This window comes from Macrotis lagotis, chromosome 1 (assembly GCF_037893015.1).
Source record: "Macrotis lagotis isolate mMagLag1 chromosome 1, bilby.v1.9.chrom.fasta, whole genome shotgun sequence".
Classification (NCBI taxonomy): domain Eukaryota; kingdom Metazoa; phylum Chordata; class Mammalia; order Peramelemorphia; family Peramelidae; genus Macrotis; species Macrotis lagotis.
In genome coordinates, this window is record NC_133658.1 from 10,412,947 (window position 1) to 10,436,122 (window position 23,176).

At 45.9% G+C, this 23,176-nt stretch overlaps 1 protein-coding gene across 1 annotated transcript in view; it reads right to left on the reverse strand.

Annotated features, from left to right (window-relative positions):
* TET3 (tet methylcytosine dioxygenase 3) overlaps positions 1–22,256 on the reverse strand; it is a 119,938-nt gene extending 97,682 nt beyond the window's left edge. The window contains exon 1 of the mRNA XM_074195165.1: positions 21,387–22,256. Coding sequence (XP_074051266.1) covers positions 21,387–21,710 — 324 coding nt within the window. The 5' untranslated portion in view covers positions 21,711–22,256. The remainder of the gene's footprint in view (positions 1–21,386) is intronic.
* Between the last annotated feature and the right edge of the window lie 920 nt (positions 22,257–23,176).

The following is a 23,176-nucleotide window of genomic DNA, read 5'->3' on the forward strand; positions in this document are numbered from 1 at the left end:
AGTCCAAGTTTGATTCTTTAGCCCAGCCTTGACCATTCTCCATTCTGGACCCTCCACACAGACAGAGGTGTCCTGCTCGTGGCAACAAGAAAACCCACATTTTATTCAAGGATCCCAGGGCCAGAGAAGCACCGTTATGCACAGGAATATTGCTTCAATGCAGTAAGGTTCTGGGTCAGGACCCATGCTGCCTCCTAGAGGAACCCCGTGCAGGAAGAGTTTGTTTGAACTGTTCCCAAGTTTCCCCAACATCAAGCCTTCATTTGCTTCCTCCTGACTTCTACCTCTTGCTTGAGTTCTTTCCTTTGGGACTTTTCTTCCCCAAGACAGCCTCCTCTCCCAACCAAGGCAGGGAGCCCATCCCCCTAATTTCTCATCAATTCCATTTGCCCTTGGGACAAATTCTATCTCATTTCTCTTTCACAGTCTCAGAGACTACCACAGACTAAATGTCTACTGAAGCTGCTAAGCTATTTCTGCAATTTTGGTGGGAGATACAGAAACTCTCTATCCTTTGGTTTCCAGAACACACCTCTTCCTATACCTTTGGCAGAGAATATTCCAGGCAGTGCCCCCCGATATTTGAAGTCTTGGGGATTCAAACCTAAAGGAAACATAGGCTGTGGCCTTCTGAAGGGAGATTTGAGGGATGTATTGGGAATAGCAATTGGAAATGGATGCCAAGCACCAAGTTTAGTCTATCTGAGCTGAATGTCAAGGAACTTCCTATGGGTCAAAGGATCATTGAGTGCTCTGCTTTCTCAAGAACACCCAATCCTCATCAGAGTATGAACTCTCAGAAGGTCCTCAATTTCAGGTTGAGGATTCATCTCTTTTCTTCCCCCCCCCCCACAAATTCCCAGATGGTCCAGAGGACCATCAAGTCCAAACCACCAAGAGTTGTCGGTCTGGCCTTTTGAACTATTTGGTTTCAAAATCTCTTGTCCCATCTGAAGATCCAAAAAGAACCCCAGTCACACCCTAGGGACCAGAGCAAGTCATGCATGTTGAGGCATGAAGACTGGAAGCCAGTGGCATGCTTTGGTTCCCACTCAGGGCTAAGGCTCCAAATAAGCACTCCACCCACATTGTCCTGATGCCTTAAGTTTCCTTTTTTTTGTGGGGGGGGGGGTTGCAAGGCAATGGGGTTAAGTGACTTTCCCAAGATCACACAGCTAGGTTATTAAGAATCTGAGGCCGCATTTGAACTTAGGTGCTCCTGACTCCAGGGCTGATGCTCTAACCATTATGCCACCAAGCTGCTGCTGATATCAGTCTCAGGAATTTGACTCCACATCATGGAGGACAGGAGTCCAGGATACAAAGGGGAACACAAAGTTTGCATGAACATACACTGTTAAAAACCCATCTACCATCATGGGATGATAGACATAAAGCTGGAGGAAGCTTAGAGGTCATTTAGCCCAATTTCACAAGTGAGATCACACTCTGGTCCACAAAAATGAAGTGACTTGTCCAAGGTCACATAGCCAGATCAGATGACACGGCTAGGATTCAAATGGAGTCCCATGACCTGAGTTCAGATTTCATTAACCAGTCTTTCTATTTGATTCTGTGCACTTGCAAAACCACTGCAATGAACTGTAATGTTGTAATGCAAAACAAGGGATTTCATTTCAAATCTCCAATGGAATCAATTTTATTAAATTTCATGAAAGAGAAATTATGAATATTCCTGTTCTGGAACCTCAGTCTTCATATTCTTTCAGAAACCTTTCAAATCCTTCTTGGACCATCTGCTCCTGTCCTCTCCACTCTAAAGAAAAACAAATTGAGGCCCCCAAAACTGAAGTGGTTTGTCTAAGGTTACCCCACAATTTTAAAGCTATCATCAAAACATGGGGCTTAGTTGTGTTCTCAATATTAAAAAAACACATTGTCACCCAAAGAAAGTCTAAAGGATCGTGGGTCCAAGAAAAAAGAGGTCATTCTTATTTTTAAAAACCCATTGAGGAGGGGAAAGGCGTGGAGCCAAGATGCTCCATGAAGGCAGGAATTCCTGGAAACTTAATCCCGAAAAATCTCTAAAAGCTGCAAAATTATGACTCTAGCCACAATTTAGAGGGGCAGAAGACTGAGTGATACAATTTCCTGGTCTAAGACACATTAGAAGTTCTGCAGGAAAGGTCTTTCACTGAGACCTGGCAGCTGGAAAAAGCTGCCGTGAGCATAGCCACAGCACAGCCAGGCTGGGTATCTAGATCCCTGGGGATGCCTGGGTCTGTGGCAGAGGGGTAGTTTCCAGACCTCCTGGCCCAAGGATCACCAGGAACAGCTTGAAGGGGTGGTAAGAGAACTCTACCACACCAAAGAATGTGGAGTGAGCACTGGCCACAGAGTAGCCCTGTGGTGAGAATCTGCAGTGGGAATCAGAGAAGCCAGCCTGCACCTCCAGAACACAGCCCACAGATGCTAAGGGGGTTGGGGGAGACTGCAGAAGTCTCTCTGCTCTCCCTGGGGCAGGACTCAGCTGTTTGCCCACATTCAAATCCAGATTGAAGTTTGGGCTCCCACACCACCATAGCTGAGCTCAGACTCTCTTCACAGCTCCAGGGCAAAGGGGAATGCTGTGGTTATACAGACCAGAGCACAGGCAAGAGAGCTGTCAGAGCCTCTCATAAGACCTTGGAGGAATTAAGGTCCCTGTGGGTTCTTCCCAAAACCCCTCCAAAGCCTTGGAAGTGTGGTAAATCAGTCATAGGCTGAGGAAATGGGCAAACAAAAGTAAAAGAAAAATATGACCATAGAAAATTACTTTGGTCCCATGGAAGATTCAGAAGATGACAAAATCAAAACTTCTGTACCCAAAACCTCCAAGAGAAATAGAAAATGGGCTCAGGGTATGGATGAGCTCAAAAAAGACTTTGAAAGGCAATTAAGGGAGCAGCTAGGTGGCACAGTGGATAAAGCACCGGCCCTGGAGTCAGAAGTACCTGGGTTCAAATCCAGTCTCAGACACTTAATAATTACTTAGCTATGTGGCCTTGGGCAAGTCACTTAACCCCATTTGCCTTGCAAAAAAAATACCCTAAAAAAAGCAATTAAGGGAGGTAGAGGAAAAATTGGGAGGAGAAATGAGAGCAATGCAGATAAATCATGAAAACCAAATCAGCAGCTTGGGTGAAAGAAATACCAAAAAAACCCTGAAGAAAACAATATGTTAAAAACCAGTTTAGGCCAAATGGAAAAAAGCAACACAAAAGGCAAATGAGAAGAAGAATGCCTTAAAAAAGCAGAATTGGCCAGCTGGAAAAGGAAATTAAAAAAAGCTCTCTGAAGAAAATAACTCCTTCAAATGCAAAATGGAACTAAAGGAAGCTGATGACTTTGAGAGAAATCAAAAAATAAAACTATTCCAAAAAAACCAGAAATTAAGAGAAAATGTGAAATATCTCATCAGAAAAACAACAGACCTTGAAAACAGATCTAGAAGAGATAATTTAAAAATTATTGGGCTACATTCCAATAGTGTACCAATCAGGGACAATTTTGGGCTATCTGTAATGGAGAATACCATCTGTATCCAGAGAAAGAATTGTGGAGTTTGAACAAAGACCAAAGACTATTACCTTCAATTTAGAAAAAAAAATTATCTTATTATGTAATTCTGCTATCTCTTACACTTCCTTAAAGATATGATTTCTCTCTCATCACATTCAACTGAGATCAATGTATACATGGAAACAATGTAAAGACTAATAGATACCTAGCTGTGTGGCCTTGGGCAAGCCACTTAACCCCATCTGCCTTGCAAAAAGAAGACTAATAGAATTCCTTCTGTGGGGGGTGGGGGGGAGGGAAGCAAGAATGGGGGGGAATTGTAAAACTCAAAGTAAATAAAATCTTTCTTAATAAAAAAAAAAACTATTGAGCTACCTGAAAATCATGACTAGGAAAGAGCCTAGACTTCATTTTCCAAGAAATAATACAGGAAAATTACTCTGAGATCCTAGAAGCAGAGGGTAAAATAGAAATTGAGGGACTTTACCAATCCCCTCCTGAAAGAGATCCCAAAAGAAAAACTTCCAGGAATATTATAACCAAACTCCAAAACTCCCAAGTCAAAGAGAAAATACTAAAAGTTGCTAGAAACAAACAATTTAACTACCAAGGTTCTATAGTCAGGATTACACAGGATCTGGCAGAATCTACATTAAGGGCTCACAGGGCTTGGAATATGATATTCTAGAAGGCAAAAGACCTCAGTTACAACCAAGTTTACAACCAAGAATCGACTACCCAGCAAAACTGAACACCCTCTTTCAGAGGAAAAGATGGACTTTCAATGACACAGGGGACTTTCAAACTTTCCTATTGAAACAACCAAAGCTGAACAGAAAGTTTGATCTCCAAGTACAGGACTCAGGTAAACCATAGAGGGGGTGGAAGAGAAGGACTAATTATGAGGAAACTTAATGATGTTGAACTGCTTGTATTCCTGCAAGGGAAGAAGATACTGATAACTCATATGATATTTCTCATTTATAAGAGCAGTTAGAAGGAGAATATACAGACAAAGCACAGGAGGGAGCTGAATATAACAGTATAATATAGTAAAAAAAAAAAGGAGTCATATAGGAATAAAGGAAAGTATTGGGAGGAAGAGAAAGGAGAAGAAGAGGGGGGCTAATATATTTCACATAAGAGTCAAGGAAAAGCTTTTTCAATGGAGTGGAAAGGGGGGCGGAATGAGTGAGCCTTCATTCTCATCAGAAATGGCTCAGAGAAGTAATAACATACACACTTAATAGGGTATAGAAATCTATCTTACCCTAGAGAAAAATGAGAAGAAAGGGATTGAATAAGGGGGGATTGGGGGAGGGAAGGGGGAATGGGTGATAGAAAAGAGGGAAGTTAATGGGAGAGGGCACTCCGATGCAACACACTTTTGAACAGGGACAGGGTGAAAGGAGAAAGAGAGAATAGAATAAATGAGAGTGGGAAGGAATAGAGTGGAGGGGAAATACAGCTAATAATAGCAACTGTGGGAAAAATATTGAAACAACTTCTTTGGTAGACTTATGATAAAAAAGGCAACTCATCCCAGAGACCGAGCCATCGGAATCTGAACAAAGATTAAAATACATTTTTTCTCTCTCAAAAAAACCCCAGCATTAAAATGAATAGCAAATAGGGCAACACTGAGCCTACGGTTTTGTGAACTCCTTCCCTCTATCCCCTCCCCTTCCAGTTCTAGCTACCTCTATATATTGGGTTAGTTCATTAGACTAGAGGCTTCTTGAGGCCAAAGACTACCTTGCTTTCTTGTGTTTGTATTCACAGTCCAGGGCAAAGCCTCCACAGCAGGAAGTCTGAACCAAAGAAGCATCTGCAGAACCTTCTAGTTGGGTGAAAGTGGCTGAGTCCAGTTCACTGGAGATCCAAACAAGAGTCAGTCTCCACTTGTGACACTCAGACCCAGACCCAAGTCAAGAACTTATAGAGCCCAAAGAAGCAAATAATTGGTCCTGGATCAGGTTACTTTATGAAAGCTTGCAGGTCCCTGAGCCAGCCATTGGCACAGTGAATACAGAACATTAGGCCGACACCAGAAAGACAGCAGTTCAAAGTCTGCCTCAGATACTCACTAGCTATATGACGACCCTGGGCAAGTCACTTAATCTCAATTGTAAGACAGGGTTAATAATGGCAACTACTTTTTAGGGTTAGTGAGATAATATTTATAAAAAGCCCTTACTAAAGCACAGTATCTGTCATATAGTAGGTATTCCATAAATCCTTCTTCCCTTCCCTTCCCCTCTCCCTTTATATTGAACTATCCCTGAGATCCCAGATTATCTGGAGAAAGCAACAGTAAGGGGCGGCTAGGTGGCGTAGTGGATAAAGCACCACCGGCCATGGAGTCAGGAGTACCTGGGTTCAAATCCTGTCTCAGATACTTAATGATTACCTAGCTGTGTGGCCTTGGGAAAGCCACTTAACTCCATTTGCCTTGCAAAAACCTAAAAAAAAAGGCAGTAGAACCTAAAAGGAAACCAAATGGGTCCAAGTTCAGCCCAGACATTCCCTTTGAGAAGTGTGCAGAAGCCAACCCAAAAGTCAAAGTTGAGAAGAAAGGCCAGAAAAATTAGCAAAAAGGAATCAATAAATCTCACCCCAAAGAGCAGCTGTGGGTGGTCAGAGAAACACAAATCTAGTAACCTTGGTCATAACCCATCTCAGGCTGCACTTAACCTCTCTTTGACCCCCAGTTTCACATTTCCAGTGGCCTGATACCTGAAACGCCACATGTCCCAAACTGAACTCATGACCCTTCCCCTCCTAAGCCCTCCCTTTTCCTAAGGTTGCCATTACTGGCAGGGGTACCATCATGCTCCAAGTCACTCAACTTGAAACCTAGATGTTCCTGACTCTCCATTCTCTCTCCTACTCCACAGCAAATATGCTGCTGATTCTACTTCTCAACACCTTTCATCTATGCCCCCTTAACTCCTCGGATCCTGCCACAGGATCTGGCACAGGCCCTCATCCCCACTGTGTATTCTAACAAGGCTCCATGCCTCAAGTCTCTTCCTCTCTGCAGTCCATCCTCCCTCCCATCAGCTGTCAGTCCAATTTCTCACTGCATCCCCAAATCAGGAACCCCAGAGGCTCCCTAGGAGCAAATACAAAATCGTTACCAACCTGTCCCCAGTTTTTATACCTTACTCACTGATCCCAGAGTTGATCTCCAGCTTCTAGACATTTTCACTGGCTGGCTCACTCTCCTTGTGTCTCTGCCTCCCGGCTTCTCTGAGTTGCTTCAGGATCATTCTAAGAAGCCTTGCCCAATGCCAACGTTCCCGTGCTGACAGTCTCCTACCTACACGATCCATAACTTTCCCTGCTGACTCTGTGAGCTCTTGGAGAGCAGCACCCTTTTGCCATGCTTAGGGTTTGCCTGCCTCTCTCTCTCCAGTCCCCAGAGAACAGCGTCCACCTCCCCAAAGTGTTTTACACGGGTATTTTTTTTTGTCTAGTGAGTCTAAGAGTAGGAATTTGATAAATTCTTGCCGCATTCAGAAACAGGATATGGCTCCCCGTTCGATAAAGTGGAATATCCCGCCCATCGTCAAGACCATCCTACCCTGCATCCCAATGGGGAGCAAGGGGAAGGGCTTCTGGTGACAAAGTCAACCCCTCACAGAGGGCAGGAATCCCCGCTTCACCGCTCCTAGGAGAGTCCAAACCCAGATCTCCCAGGCATCCCTCTCCACCCCCCCCACCCCACCCGGCTACCTTTTCAAGTTATTTGGAATACTTTAGTATTCCAGGGACCGAGGGAAGAGAGAATGGAAAGGCTTCAAGATGAAAACAAAGAAAAACAAAGATGGATGGAAGTAAAGGGGACTGTTTCATTGTGTCTACAGGTTGGAGGATAGAAAAATTTAAGACAGAGAAAGGGAAGAAAAGACATCAAGCTCTCAAGAGATTGTACGTATGTAACTATCCCAAGGGTCTTTTCCAGATAGTTAGGAGTGTCTGAGGAGTGGACATGAAACCGGTTCAGAGAGGGTAAGTAGTTGTCAGTGGTCACACAGGACAATCAGATGGAATAACTGAGAATGTTTAGCCTGCAGAAGAAAAGACAAGCTGTGGCATATGCCTTCAAGTGGTTGAAAGACTGCCCTATGAAGAAAGATCAGATTTGTCCTCCTTGGTCCCAGAGAGCAGACCCAGGAGCACTAGTGGGGAAGCTATCAAAAATACAAATTCAGATTTGAAGTAAAAATAAATCAGAAAAATCCTGGCAAGGAAAAGCATTCCAAAGTGAAATGGACTTCCTCTGGGGGAGTGGCCTTTAGGCAGATCCTGGATGATGCCTTCTCGGGGACATGGGAGGGGGAATCAGCTTCATAGTTCCAGATGTTTAGAAATGGAAAGGACCCCTCACTATTCAACTCTAGTCCCCAAAGTGTTAACCAACTACCCAAGGCCAAACAATTATGGGAGCAGCAAAGTCAACATTCCAACTGTGCTCTGGACTCCTTCCCCTGTACCATGACACTGGCTTTCCTCTCAAGCTCCAGGATCACCAACTTGGCCCATGTCCAGGACAGAGAGAATCAAGACCTCCAAAGTCCAGGTCTGACAACGTTGGACAGCTCATCTAGCTAAGATGCTCATCTTCTCACTGTGCAAAGGAGGTGTCTGCATTGTGTAACTGCTACCTCATTCTCCAAATAGTAGGAAATGGCAATAGTATCCCTGCCAAGAAGATGTCCCCACTTCCTTCAGTTATTCCTCCCTGGACATCATTCCTGGAAGCACCTCAATCATCCTTCACTTGATTTGAACATCCTCCATTCTGTTATGAATGGGAGGAAACGGGAGGCTGTAGAGGGGATAATTCTGCTTCCCAGGTCCATACCTCCCTTACAATGTGAAATCCAGAGCTGGGGATAACACTACTGTGGACTTCTGAATGTCATTGAGCATAACTTCTCTTGTTCTGGATACCATATGGAATTAATAGAGGCCCTTTGGGAGCAGTCCATTGAGATCTTAGCCCATCTTCTCCTAAGCTGGCTACATTACTCCACCCTGTCCAAGCAGATGAATTCATCCACTGGTTTGACTCCAAACTCTCAGATTTAATAGCCGTGTGACCTTAAGCAAGGTCAACTTCCCCTCTCTAGGATTTGTTTCCTCATCTCTAAAATGAGAATAAGTTTTAAGGTCCTTTCCAATATTAAAAAAACAATCTTCCAACAACACAACCTCATTGCTGGATTTTCCACTGACTTTAGAGACCTCCCTCCCTGTGGTACTCTCACCAGCCTGCTTCTGTCACCCAACTCCTCACTGGGTGTGATCTGTAAACCTGCTTTTCATAGCACCTAGGTCTGAATCCAAGTCAAATGTGGATCAGGGCAGGGTCAAGAGCAGGCCCTGGCAGCAGGCCATGAGAACCTTCCCTCCAGGGGGTTGGGAACCATTCATCCATGTATTTTAGACACACTTGGTTAGCCAAGAGTTCCCTAAACTGTATTACATCATCACCTAATCCAAGGGTCTCTAACGCAAATTGCCTTAAATTTTTTTAAAATTACAAATCTATTTTCAGGAGATGATCTAAAGCTTATCTTCCCAATGACTTGCTGATTTGATTTCAAATGTTTCTTAACAAAAGGATGAAGCTAGGAAATAGGACATGAGATTGAGACTGGGGTCACCACTTCCCTCCACCCCAGTTCTGTCAGTCATTTAGGGACTATCACACAGGAGAGAGGTTATATTTGTTGTTTCTCCCCAGAGGTTAGCCCAAGGAGCAATGAGAACAAGCTGCAAAGAGTATATTGGGTCTGTTGAAAGGGAAAAAACTTTCCCACTAAACTCTTGGGGTGTGTGTGTGTGTGTGTCTAAGTGTATCCTTTGACCTAGCAATGCCACTATTTCACTCATACCCTCGAGAAGTTAAACAGATAATGAGAATTCCAGTGTACAGAGAAATGACAATAATGGCTGTTTAAAGTGGCAAAGACCCAGATATTAAGGGCATGCCCAGTTATTAGTGAAGGGCCAAACAAATTATGGCATCAAGATATGATGGATAGGTGGGTGGATGGGTAAGAGGGAAGAGAGAAAGAGAGAGGAAGGAATATGCAAGGATATGGTGCCTACTCTGGGTCAGGCTCCAGACTAAGCACTCTGTAAATATTATCTCCTTTGATCCTCACAATGACCCTGCAAAAGTAGTTGTCACTATTAACCCATTTTTACGGGTGAAAAAACTGAAGAATAGAGAAGTTAAGTGACTTGCCTAGGGTCACCCAGTTAGAAAGTGTCTAAGGCCTTATTTGAACTTAAGCTTTCAGACTCCAGGCCCAGTCCTCTCTGCAATTATTGCCTACCAGCTATCTGTAAAGATATTATTGGGTTAGAGGAAAGGATGAAATGGACAGTTTCAGAGAAGACTGGAAAGACCTGTGTGATCTGATGAAGAATGAAAATAGCAGAACCAGAAAAATGTAGACAAAAATTATAAAGATAATGACTTCAACTTTGATCAAGGCAATAATCAACTCTGATTCTAGAGAAATGAGGAGAAAGCAGACTGTCCATCTCCCTCCTGCCATAAAATACTGAACTCAAGATGCAGGAGGAGACATTTTTTGGTACATGATCATTCATCATGGGACTTGCTTATTCATGTTTGCTCTAAGGGCTTTGTTTTTCTTTTTTCTTTGGAGCAGGAATGAAGACTAAGGAAAGAGGAAAGGGAAGGAAGAAGATAAGGAGAAAGGGGAGGGAGAGAGAATTATTCATTTTTTTTCTTTAAACAAATGCAATGCAGAGAAGAATAATAGTACAGCCAAGTGGGACAGTCTGAAAACTCAAAGTTTACTTTCTTATATCCTTTGAAAGAAAAGCACCCTGCATATAATAGTAGTAGGACTGCCCCATTTCAGGGTCAGCATTCTTGTTTTTGTCCAAATAAAATGTTTATGTTCAAAATAAAAATAAAATTTAAACGACCTTCCTAATGCCCAAAGACATTTAGTCATGAAATGGAATGTCCCAGAAGATAGTGCATTCCCCCTTACTGGAGGCCTTCCAGCAAAGCTCAATGACTGACCACTTTAAGGTAGACCAGGCTGGCCGGGGTGGGGGTGGGGGGGTATTATTTTAAGAAAGGATTGGGTAGTAGGCTTGATATTCTGATTCTGCCCTTCAATGATCCTTTGCAGTGAGAATATAATGCCAGTTTCTGAGAAATCTGAGAAGACTTGTATGAACTGATCCAGAGTGCAGTGAGCAGAATCAGGGGAACACAAAACAGTTTTGAAAGACTTAAGTTCTCTGATCAATTCCAATTCCAGGAATCTTCATGTTCAAGATTTCTGCCCACCTTGTGACTGAGACATGATGACCTAACTTGTAAACAAAGCACACATTTTTGGACATGGTCCACTGGAACTGGTGTGGATTTATGCCAAGGATTTTCTTTTTTGAAGTACAGGGAGTAGTGAGGAGGAAAAAAATATCGATAAGTCAAAAAAAAAAGAGAATATCAAGAAAATCTTTGCTCTAATATTCTCTTGAGATCCAAATGTGCAGCCCTGACTACAGTATATATTCCCAATCTATAAATCTAATAACCATGCCAAAGAAACAATTGAGGTTAGTTTGACAAAAACTTGTCTTTAATGAATCTATGTGAGCTCCTTTTCTTTTTTTTTCTTTTTCTAGTAGTTTTTTGCAAGACAATGGGGTTAAGTGGCTTGCCCAAGGTCACACAGCTAAGGTCATTATCAAGTTCTGTATTTGAACTCAGGTCCTCCTGACTCCAGGGCCAGTGCTCTATCCACTGTACCACCTAGCCACCCCTGAACTTTGCTTTTTATTCAAAGTTGGCTCTCTGCATCTTTTCCAGATTAGTCCTAGCTCCAACCCAAGCATCCAAGGCCAAACACAACTTGTCTATCTCTGCTTTCCTAAAGGAGTCTCTTAAGTTTTTGAGAATAGCTTTCAGTCTCTAGCCCAGACAGCTTCAGGGTTTCTGGACAAAAATATAAGAACAGACCTCCCTTCATCTCACTTGCTCCAGGGCCTTGATTAATCCGTCTTTATGGAGCACCTAGTATGGATGCTTGTTTCAGAGCATGCATGTAGGAAGTGTTTCATAAATGTTGATTGCACATACTGCAGTTTTTTCCTATAATCTAACTGGGTAAAGATGCTGAGGCTCACTCATCTTCCCATTTGACCCACATTTTCCCATTTTCAGCCTTTGGGAAAAGTTGGCATTCACTACCACTGCTTAAAAATAAGTAGGAGCCACAGAGTGGTGCCCACCTGGAATCTCAGTTTGGAACTGTAGCAAAGGGCCAAACTGAGCGCTAGGAGTAGAAGCAGTACTGGGGTGGGGGGGCCCTGGAACATGGTCATCAGGTGGCCTAAGGAGGGGTAACCTGACATGGTTGGGAAAAACAGAGGAGGTAAAAGTTCCCAAATGGCTCAATAAATGGTCACTACAAACTCCAGCCTGGGTAAAATAGGGAAATCCAGTCCATTTACATTTGCATGTGGATTTATCTACAGACTGAATTTCTCTGTCTTGCCCTTATCCATATGTACATTTATACATATTATATTCATGTAAATGCATGTACTCACAAACACATGTGTGAATCTATGCATGTATGTTTATAAGACTGTGCATGTTATAGATAGTGTGTGTCCATGTGTATATGGCTTGTATTATATATCTGTGGGGCAAGTCTACTATCACATCTGCATGTTCCTTCAGGGCTTAAAGATTGTGCCTACCCTGGCCTGAACATCATCTATTTAGCCTGACCAGATTTTTTCAACTGAATTCAACAAACTGACTGAGCACCCCTTGTGCTGTCCTAGGTGCTGAGGGACATATAAAAAGATAGTCACTTTTGCTCAGAGCTTACAACCTTGCTAAAAATCTATTTTTAAAAATGCAAATATCCACTTGCCACAATACCAAAGAGAGTCCAAGAAATCAGTGTGAGCACAGTGACCTGTCTTGAGTATTCAGAGAAAGGGGAAAGCAACCTCAGCTAGGTGAACCAGGAAGACTTCATAGCATCAGGACAGAAAAGAAAGATGTTTACAAAAATAGCATTGATAAACTAGAGAAATGCGCATTTAAAGAAGGCACTATATCACACCCATCAGATTAGCTAAAATGACAAAAATGGGGATGTGGAAAAATTGGAACATTAATGCATTCATTGTTGGTGGAGTTGTGAGCTAGTCTAATCATTCTGGAGAACATTTTGGGACCATGTCCCACAAGCTATTACACTGCATACACTGTGACCCAACAATTCTGCTCATAGCTCAAAAAAAAAAAGAGGGGAATATGTACAGAAATATTTTTTTTAGGTTTTTTTCAAGGCAAATGGGGTTAAATAGCTTGCCTAAGGCCACACAGCTGGGTAATTATTAAGTGTCTGAGACCAGATTTGAACTCAGATACTTTTGACTCCAGGACTGATGCTTTATTCACTGCCCCACCTAGCCACCCCTAGAAATATTTAAAACAAGTCTATCAACAGATACCTCAAGGATGCTCATCATTTAGAAATAGTATATCTTAGGGGAGGCTAGGTGGGGCAGTGGATAGAGAGCACCAGTCCTGGAGTCAGGAGGACCTGAGTTCAAAGCTGGTCTCAGACACTTAATAATTACCCAGCTGTGTGGCCTTGGGCAAGTCACTTAACCCCATTTGCCTTGAAAAAAAATCTGAAAAAAAATAAAAATAGAAAGAGTATGTCTATGCTGTAAGAAGTGATAACAGAGATGGTTTCAGAAAAACTTGGGAAGACTTCTATGAATTGATACAAAATGAAGTGGGTAGAATAAGAACAATTTCTATAGTGACAGTAATACTACTAAGATAATCAACTGTGAAAGACTTGGTGATGCTGATCCACACAATTATCCATCAGAATTTCAAATGTCTCAAGATGAAAAATGCTGTCCACCCATCTGCAGAGAACTGATGAATTCAAGAGCATAGATTGAAGCATTTTTTTCCTATTTCTTTTTTTTTCTGGACCATGGACAATATAGAAATTTATTTTGTATAATTTCCTATTCATAATTGGTGTTGTATTTCTTACTTTCTCATTGAGTAGGGGAGAGGATAAAAGAGGGAGAGGATTTGGAACGGAATACATGATAAAATTGAATTTAAAAATAAAAATAGCTTTGAGAAAGGCTTGATAGCTAAAAATACCTAGGCAACTGACAAAAAATCATTCTCCACCAGATAAATAGTCAAAGAATATAATTATTTTCCAAAAAAAAGTTTTGCAAAGAACAAATCTATGTTTCAAGTTGCTAATAATAAGAAAAAACTAAAAACTTAACCAACTTGAGGTTTCAACTTTCATCACACCCAGCAGATTGGGAAAGATGACTGAAGATGGGAACAAGCCAGTGTCTGAGTTAGGAAGAAAGGTTTACCAATACTTTTTGTGTTGGTACCTATAGATTCAGAAATGGATGAAAATCCTGTGATACAGGACATAATGGAATAAGAAATGAACGAGGACTTCAGGGAAACATGGAAAGATTTGTATTAACTAATGAACAACCAAATCAACAAGATTAATTCTTCCCACTATATTTACAGTAATAGAGATGAAAAGATCACTATAAGGAAGCAGAACACTGAAAAACTGGAGAACCCAGAGAATTGCATAATGAAACATAATGTCAAAATGGGAAAGTGAAGAAACCAGCCCCCACCCCCACTGAGACCGAGAAACAGAGAGAATATTGTTTACAGTTTCAGAATTCATCACTGTGTTGGACTTTTTGTTTAATCGGTTCATTTTAGAGGGATGTTGAAATGGGGAAGAGCATAAGCATTTATTTAAACAGCTCATTCATTTTATGCTCACAGCAACCCTGGGATGTAAGTATTGTTATTCTCATTTTACAGTTGAGGAAAGTGAAGCAGAGAACAATTAAGCAGTTTGCCTAGGTTACATATCTCATCAGGGACTGAGGCCAGGTTAGAACTCAGGTCTTCCTGACTCCAGGTACACTGTGCTACCAGCTACCTCGAAATGACACAAGTCAAGAAGTATTAATAAAATGTGTATATGGGGGTGTGTGTGTGTGTGTGTGTAGTCTAAGAATGTTTAGGGATGTACATGTGTGTTTAAAGAGGCTATAAAGGACTTAGTATTCATGTGTATGATGATGATGATTTGTTTTTATTTTGGCAAGGCAATGGGGTTAAGTGGCTTGCCCAAGATCACACAGCTAGGCAATTATTAAGTGTCTGAGACCAGATTTGAACTCAGGTCCTCCTGACTCCAGGGCCGGTGCTCTACTCACTGTGCCACCTAGCCACCCCAGTATGGTGATTTCTTAATGTGAAATTAAGAGAAGGGATCACTGAAAGAAGGAGCCATCAAGATTTTGCAAAGTGAAGAAACCAGAGTTAGAAGTTCCTAGTGGGCCCTTAGGCTCTCTAAGATTGAAGGAGGGAGAGGAAAGAATGTCCCCTAAGCAGTTCACTGGGATGGGCCTAGCTAGGATTAGGCCAAAGAACAGTAGGTAACTGGCCTTCAATCTCCCACCAGCACTTTCCACTTTAAGTCCCCAAAGAAAAACCAAGAGCAAAGGAAGAAAAAAGCAAGACCATGGCCTTCTGCTTCCTGCCAAAAGTAAATTGCTTCCCTTCCTTGAGCCCCAAATTGATTCCTCTGTAGAATGAGGTGGGATGGGGCAGGGGTGAGCCAATTTCCAAAGTCCCTTCCATCTCGCCCATTCTGGGATACTATTCTTCTAGGTCTAAAAGCCCTTTGGATGATGTATCTCTGGGGAACTTGCCCTCCTTGCCTCTTTCCCTCGTTCATTTAAACTCAGTAAAGATGGACTGAGTCTATGGCAGGTGCTCACTGGAATTCAGATTGGTGATACACAGCCCAAGACTTCTTCACTCTCTCAGAATGGAGCTTACATTCCCACAGGGGAATTCAGCATACACACGAGAAAATAAAGAATAGATTAGAGGAGGAGTACACTGAGGGATAGCTGGGGAGGAGGTTACATGCACACAGGGGCCTCTGATTTGTACTTTGAAGGCAGCTGGAAATTCCAAGTCTCGAAGCTAAGGACAGAAGAGCTGAACTCAACCAAGTTGTGTAGTTACACGGATTCTTTCTTCCTGAGTGGGATCCCCCCAGCATCCAAAGTTCAGTTTTGAAGCTTCTTCTCCCCCTTTTGCTCTTTCACCACTTCTGGTCACTTGTGAACTGCCCCCCAGGAGTCTAGAGTATGTGTCTGACTCCACTGAGCACACCTTCCTCACCTTTCTCAAATTATTCAGACACTGGCCATCTTTTCTGGTTTCTTCCGTCACTTCACCTACTAGTTTTCCCATCAGTGTGAAATTAAAACCCAAGTGGAAATGCTTCTGAAGACTTCCTTGACATTTCTGGGAGAAAAAAAGCCATCCACAGTATGTGCCAGCTGTCTCTCCTGCCAGACAAGCGCCTCATCATCCTCTTAGTTTGCCAATATGGCAGGTCTAGAGTAGGAAGAAACCATCAGCGTCTCAAAACTCGCATGGAGTTTGCATTATTACTGTCACAATAACATTCGACTTTTTTCTTTTTCATCTTCATCTAAAGGAATTCCCCCTTACGTCTCTATCTCCGGGTGAAAAAATCTTCTGCCAGTGTCCAATTCAGGGATCCTTTCCTCCATGCAGCCTTTCTCTACACACAGCCAAAGGATCTTAGGATCATAAGTCGAGTCTTCCTACAGAATTTCATTTGGATCTTGGTTTGCTCTGAGCTGTTTTTTTCTTACATCTCTATCTTGCCGAGTGTTCTATTTTCTTTTTCTTTTCTTTTTTTTTTTTAGGTTTTTGCAAGGCAATGGGGTTAAGTGACTTGCCCAAGGCCACACAACTAGGTCATTATTAAGTGTCTGAGTCCAGATTTGAACTCAGGTCCTTCTGACTCCAGGGCCAGTGCTCTATCCACTGCGCCACCTAGCCACCCCATTGATTGTTCTATTTTCAATATCCTTTCTCCAGTCCTGAAATTTTTAACCTCTGGTCTATTTTCCATTCAAAAAAGATGACCAATTATTCAAATAGCATTTATTAGGGGCCCACTTTGTGGTGGATGGACTGATTTCTAGGGATACAAAGAAGGTCAGAAAACAGACCCTGTCCTCAAGGGGCTTACATTGTAATGGGTAGACCCTCTTCTGGATCTGATTCTGATCCTCTGGTTGTGCTGAAGGAGAAATTGGGAGGATCATTTCAAAGGCATCACTCCCTCTTAGAACATGGAAATGAGAGGACCCGGGCTGCAATCTGACAGGAGACAGAGTCCATTGGAAAATGCAGATGTCAAAGATTTCAGCTTATGCACAGGTAAAATTGCCTGGCCTACTCTTCTAGAAGAAATTTCCAAGAGGGTTAGGAAACACTCCAAACTAGAATTTTAAGGAAACTCAAAACAGTACAGATGAGGGGGGAGAGGCAGACAAATGGTCTGGTAGGAATCAGATAAGGATGGACAGTAAGGGGTTTCTGTTTGACTCTATAGGGGAAAGAGAATCAGTGAAGAGAGAAGCCCACTGTTTAGGGTGGATGTGATGGCAAGAACCAGTGAGGGAAGGAAGGGAGAAATGGGTAATAGTTTGCTTCTTTCCCCAGTCCAAAAGAACTGCAAATGGAATTGTAAAACTACACTACTACTGAAAGTTCAAGAAAGGATGAGATGGGGGGCATCAAGGTGGTATAGTGATGTCGTTTTGGACTTCTTTGATAACAAAGGACAAGAACCAGGGCACGCAGACAGTATGGGACACCTTCTGCTTCAAACAAGTCTCGTGAAATTCTAGGTCATAGAGAAAGTGTCTCCTATCCTTGGGAGATGGAGCCTTCAATTGGGGTTCCTTATCCTAATGCAATCTGTAATCTCGGATCCAATTTCTAACTAGCCTGCGAGAGAAGATATCTAACATCATGGAATGTTGTCCATCTGCCACCGTGACTGGGCTCCAATCAGCAGTCATTGCTGAGTCTGTGTCACTCGGGAGGGAGATCAATGGTTCAGGGTCATTTGACTCAGTCTGCTCAAAATTTTCAGCAGAATTTGGAGAAAGATAGGGCACCTGTCAAACCTGCAGGTGACACCACTTAGGTGGGTGGGGAGACAGTTAATACACAAACCTCAGCACTGCTTGAATCTAATAAGAGAAAAATGTGAGAGGGATCAATGTAAATGTATATACTTGCATTCAAAAATTCAACCAACCTCAACCAGAGGAAGTGTGAGGTCAGCAGCTTGTCTAACAAAGATCTGAGATTCAAGAGTCTCATGACCATGGGATATCCGAGCCAAACAAATGCTCTGAAGAGTTCAGGCAGTCATTAAAGATCCAGCTTTCTAGGAATAAGGAAGCCCCAGTCCCTCTATCCTCTGCTCTGTTTAGAGCAGTCCTTAAGAAAAGTGGTCATTTCTGTGAGCCAATTTTAGAAGAGGCGCAGTAAAGTTGGGGAAAGACTGGAGAGGAGCCAGGAAGTTTAGGATAGTTGGCAGAGTGGAGATAAGAGTCTCTCCCAGGGACTTTGGGGAGAGGAACCTAGGACAGATAATCTGAGAGAGCTACAGTGCTGATCTACAAATGGAAATCCAAGGTCTTTGAGGGTAGGCAGGGGCTGGGGCCTTTTCTCTCAGTCACTCAGTCTCAAAGGAATACACATTATCACAGTAGGGAAGTGGCTAACTGTTCCAAATCAGAGTCCATCTGGAGGATTGGATTCCCTATGGAGGAGATATATTTGAAAGTTCATCACCAAGCCTTTAGTAAGCACCTGCTGTCTACCAGGCAATGGGGCAGGTATGGGGGCTCCAGCCCCTGCCTACTAACTCTAATCCCTAAAGTGGGTTGGGCTATGCCAAGAGGAGGGGAAATCTCCCACAGCAAAGAAGGAATGCTCATTTCCCAGTTCTGTTGGCTGGAGAGGCACCTCTCAGGCAGTCATTAAAGAAAGACCCAACTTTCTAGGAGGCAACTTTTGTTCAGATTAAATCGAACTAGCAAGCTCCCTTCCATCCGGCTTCTCTCCATTATTCCACTGTATATAGGATATTTGAGAGCTGGTTCTATGTGGGTCATGTGACTCAGAACAGCGCCTCCATGAGGTCAGGACCCTTGGCTTAGTTACCTTGGAATTGCCCCCAGGGCCCAGAAGAAGGCATAGACTACATAAATGACAGTGGAATGAATGGTGATGGGGAGGGCTAGGCTGAGCAAGAGGGAGTCAATGTGCTGAAGCAAATTCCTGAGAGTCAAGGGGTGGATTGAGAGCATCTTCCAGGGTTCAAGGCCGGGCTGGGCTTCCAGGAGTGAAGGAGGGTCCTCTGGGGACTGATCAGGCAGACAAAAGAGAGAAATACAGGAGGGATCATGGTCCGCAGAAGCCTGAGCTTCCCTCATTCAACCATTCTGGAGATCAATTTGAAAGTATGTCCAAAGGGCTCTAAAACGGTGCCAGCAACACCCCTGAAAGGCCGGTATTCAAAAAAGAGAAAAATATTTATCACAGCTTTGGGTGGAGGCGGGGGATAGGAAACTGAGTAGAAGTCCACCAACTGAAGGATGGCTAAACATTTTGTGGTCTGTGACTGTGACGGAGTACAATTGTGCTATAAGACATGAATAGCAGGAGTGTTGCAGAAACATCTGGAAAGACTTACATGAACTGACGTAAAATGAAGTGAGCAGAACCAGGAGCCTCTTGTATATAATAACAGCAACATTGTAGGATGATCACTGTGAAACACTCAGCTCCTCTAAGGCAGGCAATGACCACAGACAATTCCAAAGGACCCAGGATGAAAAAGGTCACCCCCCCCCCTCGAGAGAGAGAGAGACTTGATTAACTCTGAATGATGTTCCTTTAAACTCTCTTTATCTTTACTGTTGTAGTGTGTGCTTTTTTCCCTCAACATGGCTAATATGGAAATATACTTTGCATGACATCACATGCATAGTCAAGATTTCAAATTGTTTGCCTCTCGCAAGGAGCAGAGAGGGCCCAGAGGGATGGAGAAATATTTTTAAAACATAGTTTTTAAAATGATTGTCAAAAAATGTTTTTACATGTATTTGGAAAATATTTAATGAAAATAACTTTTAAAGAAATCAGACCCATTCTGCTCCCAGTTCTGAGACTGACTAATTAGACGCGATCTTCCAGGGGGTAAATTAATCGATCTCCCTGGGGCCTTGGGTTCTCCAAATGTAAAAAGGTTTTGAACTGCTGCTAGCTATGAGATCAAGTCACTTGATCTCCCTGGACTTCAGGGTCCTCATCTGTAAACTGGGGGGGGGGGGGGATTAGAGTGGATGGTGGTGGTCTCTTCTAGTTCCTAATCTATGGTGAATGTGTCCATCTTAGAAGTTCCAGATCCAAGGGCTGGTGCATAGTAGGTGTTTTCACTAAGTCCGGCTGAGTTCCACCAAAAGTGCCTTACATGGCATCACAGAATGGTAGCCCCCAGGTTTGGAGAGATCTGGGTATTGGCTTTAAGCCTGGGTGGCAAATGCACTTCGCAGTTCGACTAGAAGATTCAAAATGCTAAGGGCATTGCCCAGCGCTCTGCAGGGAAAAAACTGCTTTCTAGAATTCTATGGCCCAAGAGGGAGGGAGGAATATGATTAGCTAGGGGGCAGGGCTGCCCAGTTTCTCTGGCAGGAAGGCATCCCCTCCTAGATGGCCAGCCACAGAGTCCCCAGGCCACAGCTTCATTGGCTGACCCTTCCTCCTGCCTTCAGCTCTAGTCCTACCAAGTCTCGTCAGTCGCTCCTGCCAAGGCTTTCCTACCCAGGTCTTTGCTATCTCTCCCGCCAGGGCTTCACTATGGAGCTTCTTGCGATCACAACTAAGTGCATTCCGGATGGAGGCAGATGCAAGCGACTGGGCAGAATGATGGAAAATCACCCCTGAGGCCTGCCATCAGATGAGCTTCTCCTCATATTCCCTTTCCTCAACCCTCCTTCCCTTCCCCAGCCCCAAGTGTAATGGACCATGGAGGCTAACCTCATCTGACAGATGAATTAGAGGGAAGTTCCAAGTTTTGGTCAAAGTCCCCCAGGTAACAAGCAGCAGATGCCCACTAAAGATGGCAAGGAGCCATGGCTAAGGCTTCTGAGATGGAGAAAGAGAGGCTAAGGAAAAGAAGTCTGTCCCAGATGCATCCAGAGTAGCGGTGGAGGGGAAGGAGAGAAATGAAGGTTTCCCAGTTCAAAATGGAAAACCCCAGCCCTTGGGTGAGACATTCCCAGAAAACTAGGTCTCCAGGTCACCACCACGGCTTTCCCCTCCCCTGACATTGACAGCAGGACACCCAGTGGAGTTCAGTGGGAGCTTCCGACCCATTCAGAACCCGTTGCAAGCTCCATGCCATTCCAACTGGGCACTCCCTGCCCCCAGTAGCAGCAGCACCTGAAGTCAGTAGCAACAGACCCCTTCACAGGTATCTCCTCTGCAACTGGTTAAAGCCCCCTCATGGAGAGAGCTCAGAAAGTTGGTTGTCTTCTCCCCCCCCCCCCCAACTCAGTTAAGGGCAAGCATCAAAGGAGAGCCTAATGGCTCACAGCTGTCCAAGATTAAGTGACTGGGCAGGGAGTGGGGGACGGTTTTTTGCCACATTGTTAACCCTGCCGTGGCTGCTGGAACCCTGCTTTTCTTACACCCTGCGATGGGCCACCCAAAGTTGATGGGCCCCATGCCAGGCAGGACCTTCCCAGTGCCACCTGCAGGCGATGCCCCCTGCCCAGGGCCAGTGGGGCCGGTCTCCCAGGCCCCCTTCCTCTGCGGCTGCCAGCTGGCTTACCTCCTTGAGCAGACTGGCCTTCTTCTTCAGCAGCTCACACTTTCGAAGCTTGCAGATCTGGTGGGTCCTCCGGTTAGTACAACTGGTACACGCCCCGCAGTTTTCCAGTCTCCGACAGGGCTCGCACATCCCGCAGCGTTTGCGCTTCTTGCGGCCATCTCCACATCCCCCAGGCTGCTGCTGCTGCTGCTGCTCTGTGCTCCCCGTCACCCCAGTGGGGAGCCCTGGCCCTCTGAAGCTTCCTGGCATCACCTTGCCCTGAGGGAAGTTGGGAAGGCCCGGTGGCTCCTGCTGGACAGGCACTGGCATCTGAAACCGGCTCATCGCACTGCCAGGGCGGGGGGCATAGGAGCTGCCGCCAACGCTTTGGGTAATGGCCCCCCACGCCCGAGTCGCCCGGCAGCCCTCTGCCCACCAGGCTTCCTCACGAGCGCCTCCGCTCTTCACCTTCGGTGGCCCACGGGGGTCTGGCACAGCTGGGGGCCACTTTCCCACTTGCCAGGGCCTGGGATCTGGGGAAGGAGACCAGCAGCAGCAGTAGCAGCCTCCCGGGAAGGTGTCATTCTGGCCCTAGGTGCTGTCCTTCACCCTCCCTGAGGCGGTGCCAGGGCACCAGGTGAGGGGGCTGGCTGGGGCAGGGGGGCTGGGAGGTGGTCAAGGGAGGGGAGGGCTTCCCAATGGGGGTGGGGTTTCTCTTCTAGGAACCGAGCTGAAGCAGAACGCAGATGGTACCGCCTGGGAGAGGAACAGAGAGAGAGAAGGGGTGGGGGAGAGGCTTAGCACCTTGGGATCGGGGACCACCGGCCCAAATCCTCTTCCTAACTCGAGGGAGGGGCACATGGCCAGTCCTAGCCAGACCCCTTCCCTCGGAGGTGGCGGCTGCGCCTGCGGGGGGGGGGGGGGCACCACCAGTTACCCAAGGGCCGGTTCAAAAGTGGGGGGGGGGGGGTCGGGGAAGGCTCCTCCCCTCCTGGGAGACTTCCAAGGAAGTTGGGCCCCTAGGCGCCTGGGAAGGCTCCCCCCTTCGGCCCCGCCATTCTCCTGGGGGGGGAGCCGCGGGGGCCGAAGGCTCTCAAGAGTTCCAGTGGAAAGTTTTCCTGGAGCTGGAAGGGGCCGAAGGGCCAGGGGCTTTGGGGCCCTGGGGCCCGGGGAGGTGGGGGAGGGGTCCCCGTGGCCCAGCACCCCCGGCCCCCCCGCCCAGGCCCGGAGCCCGCTGCCTGCCCGGGGCCCGGGGCGCCGGGGAGCGGGGCGCAGAGGGTGAGGGGCCGGCCGCCCCCCCCCCCCCCCGGCCGCCGCCGCCGCCGCCGCTCGGGCTCCTTTGTTCTGGAAGTCGGCGGCGGCTCGGGCGCCCGGCGGCTCCCCCCGCCCCCCCCCCCCCCGCGGCCCGGCTCCGCTACACTGTATCTGCCCGCGGCGCCCCCGGGCAACAATGTAGCGGCCGCCCGCCCCCCCGCCGCGCCCGCCCCCGCCCGCGGCCCCGCCCGCTCACCCCGCCGGCCCGGCCCGGCCCCGGGACAGGGCCGCTGTGCGCGCCGGCCTGCCCGCTCCCCCCGCCCGGCCCAGCCCCCCGCCTGCCTCCCCCTCCCCCAGCCCGGAGCCGGAAGAGGACCGACTGCACCGACCTGCCCGCCGCCACCGCCTCCGGGGCGGGGCGCACAAAGGGGGGTGGAGGAGGAGGCGGAGGCGGCGGCCGGGCCGGGCCCGGGGCAGCGGCGGGGCGGCCGGGCCGGCGGGCGGAGCCGGGGCGGGGGGGGGGGGGGGGCAAAGTTTCCGCGAGAGCCGCCGCCGCC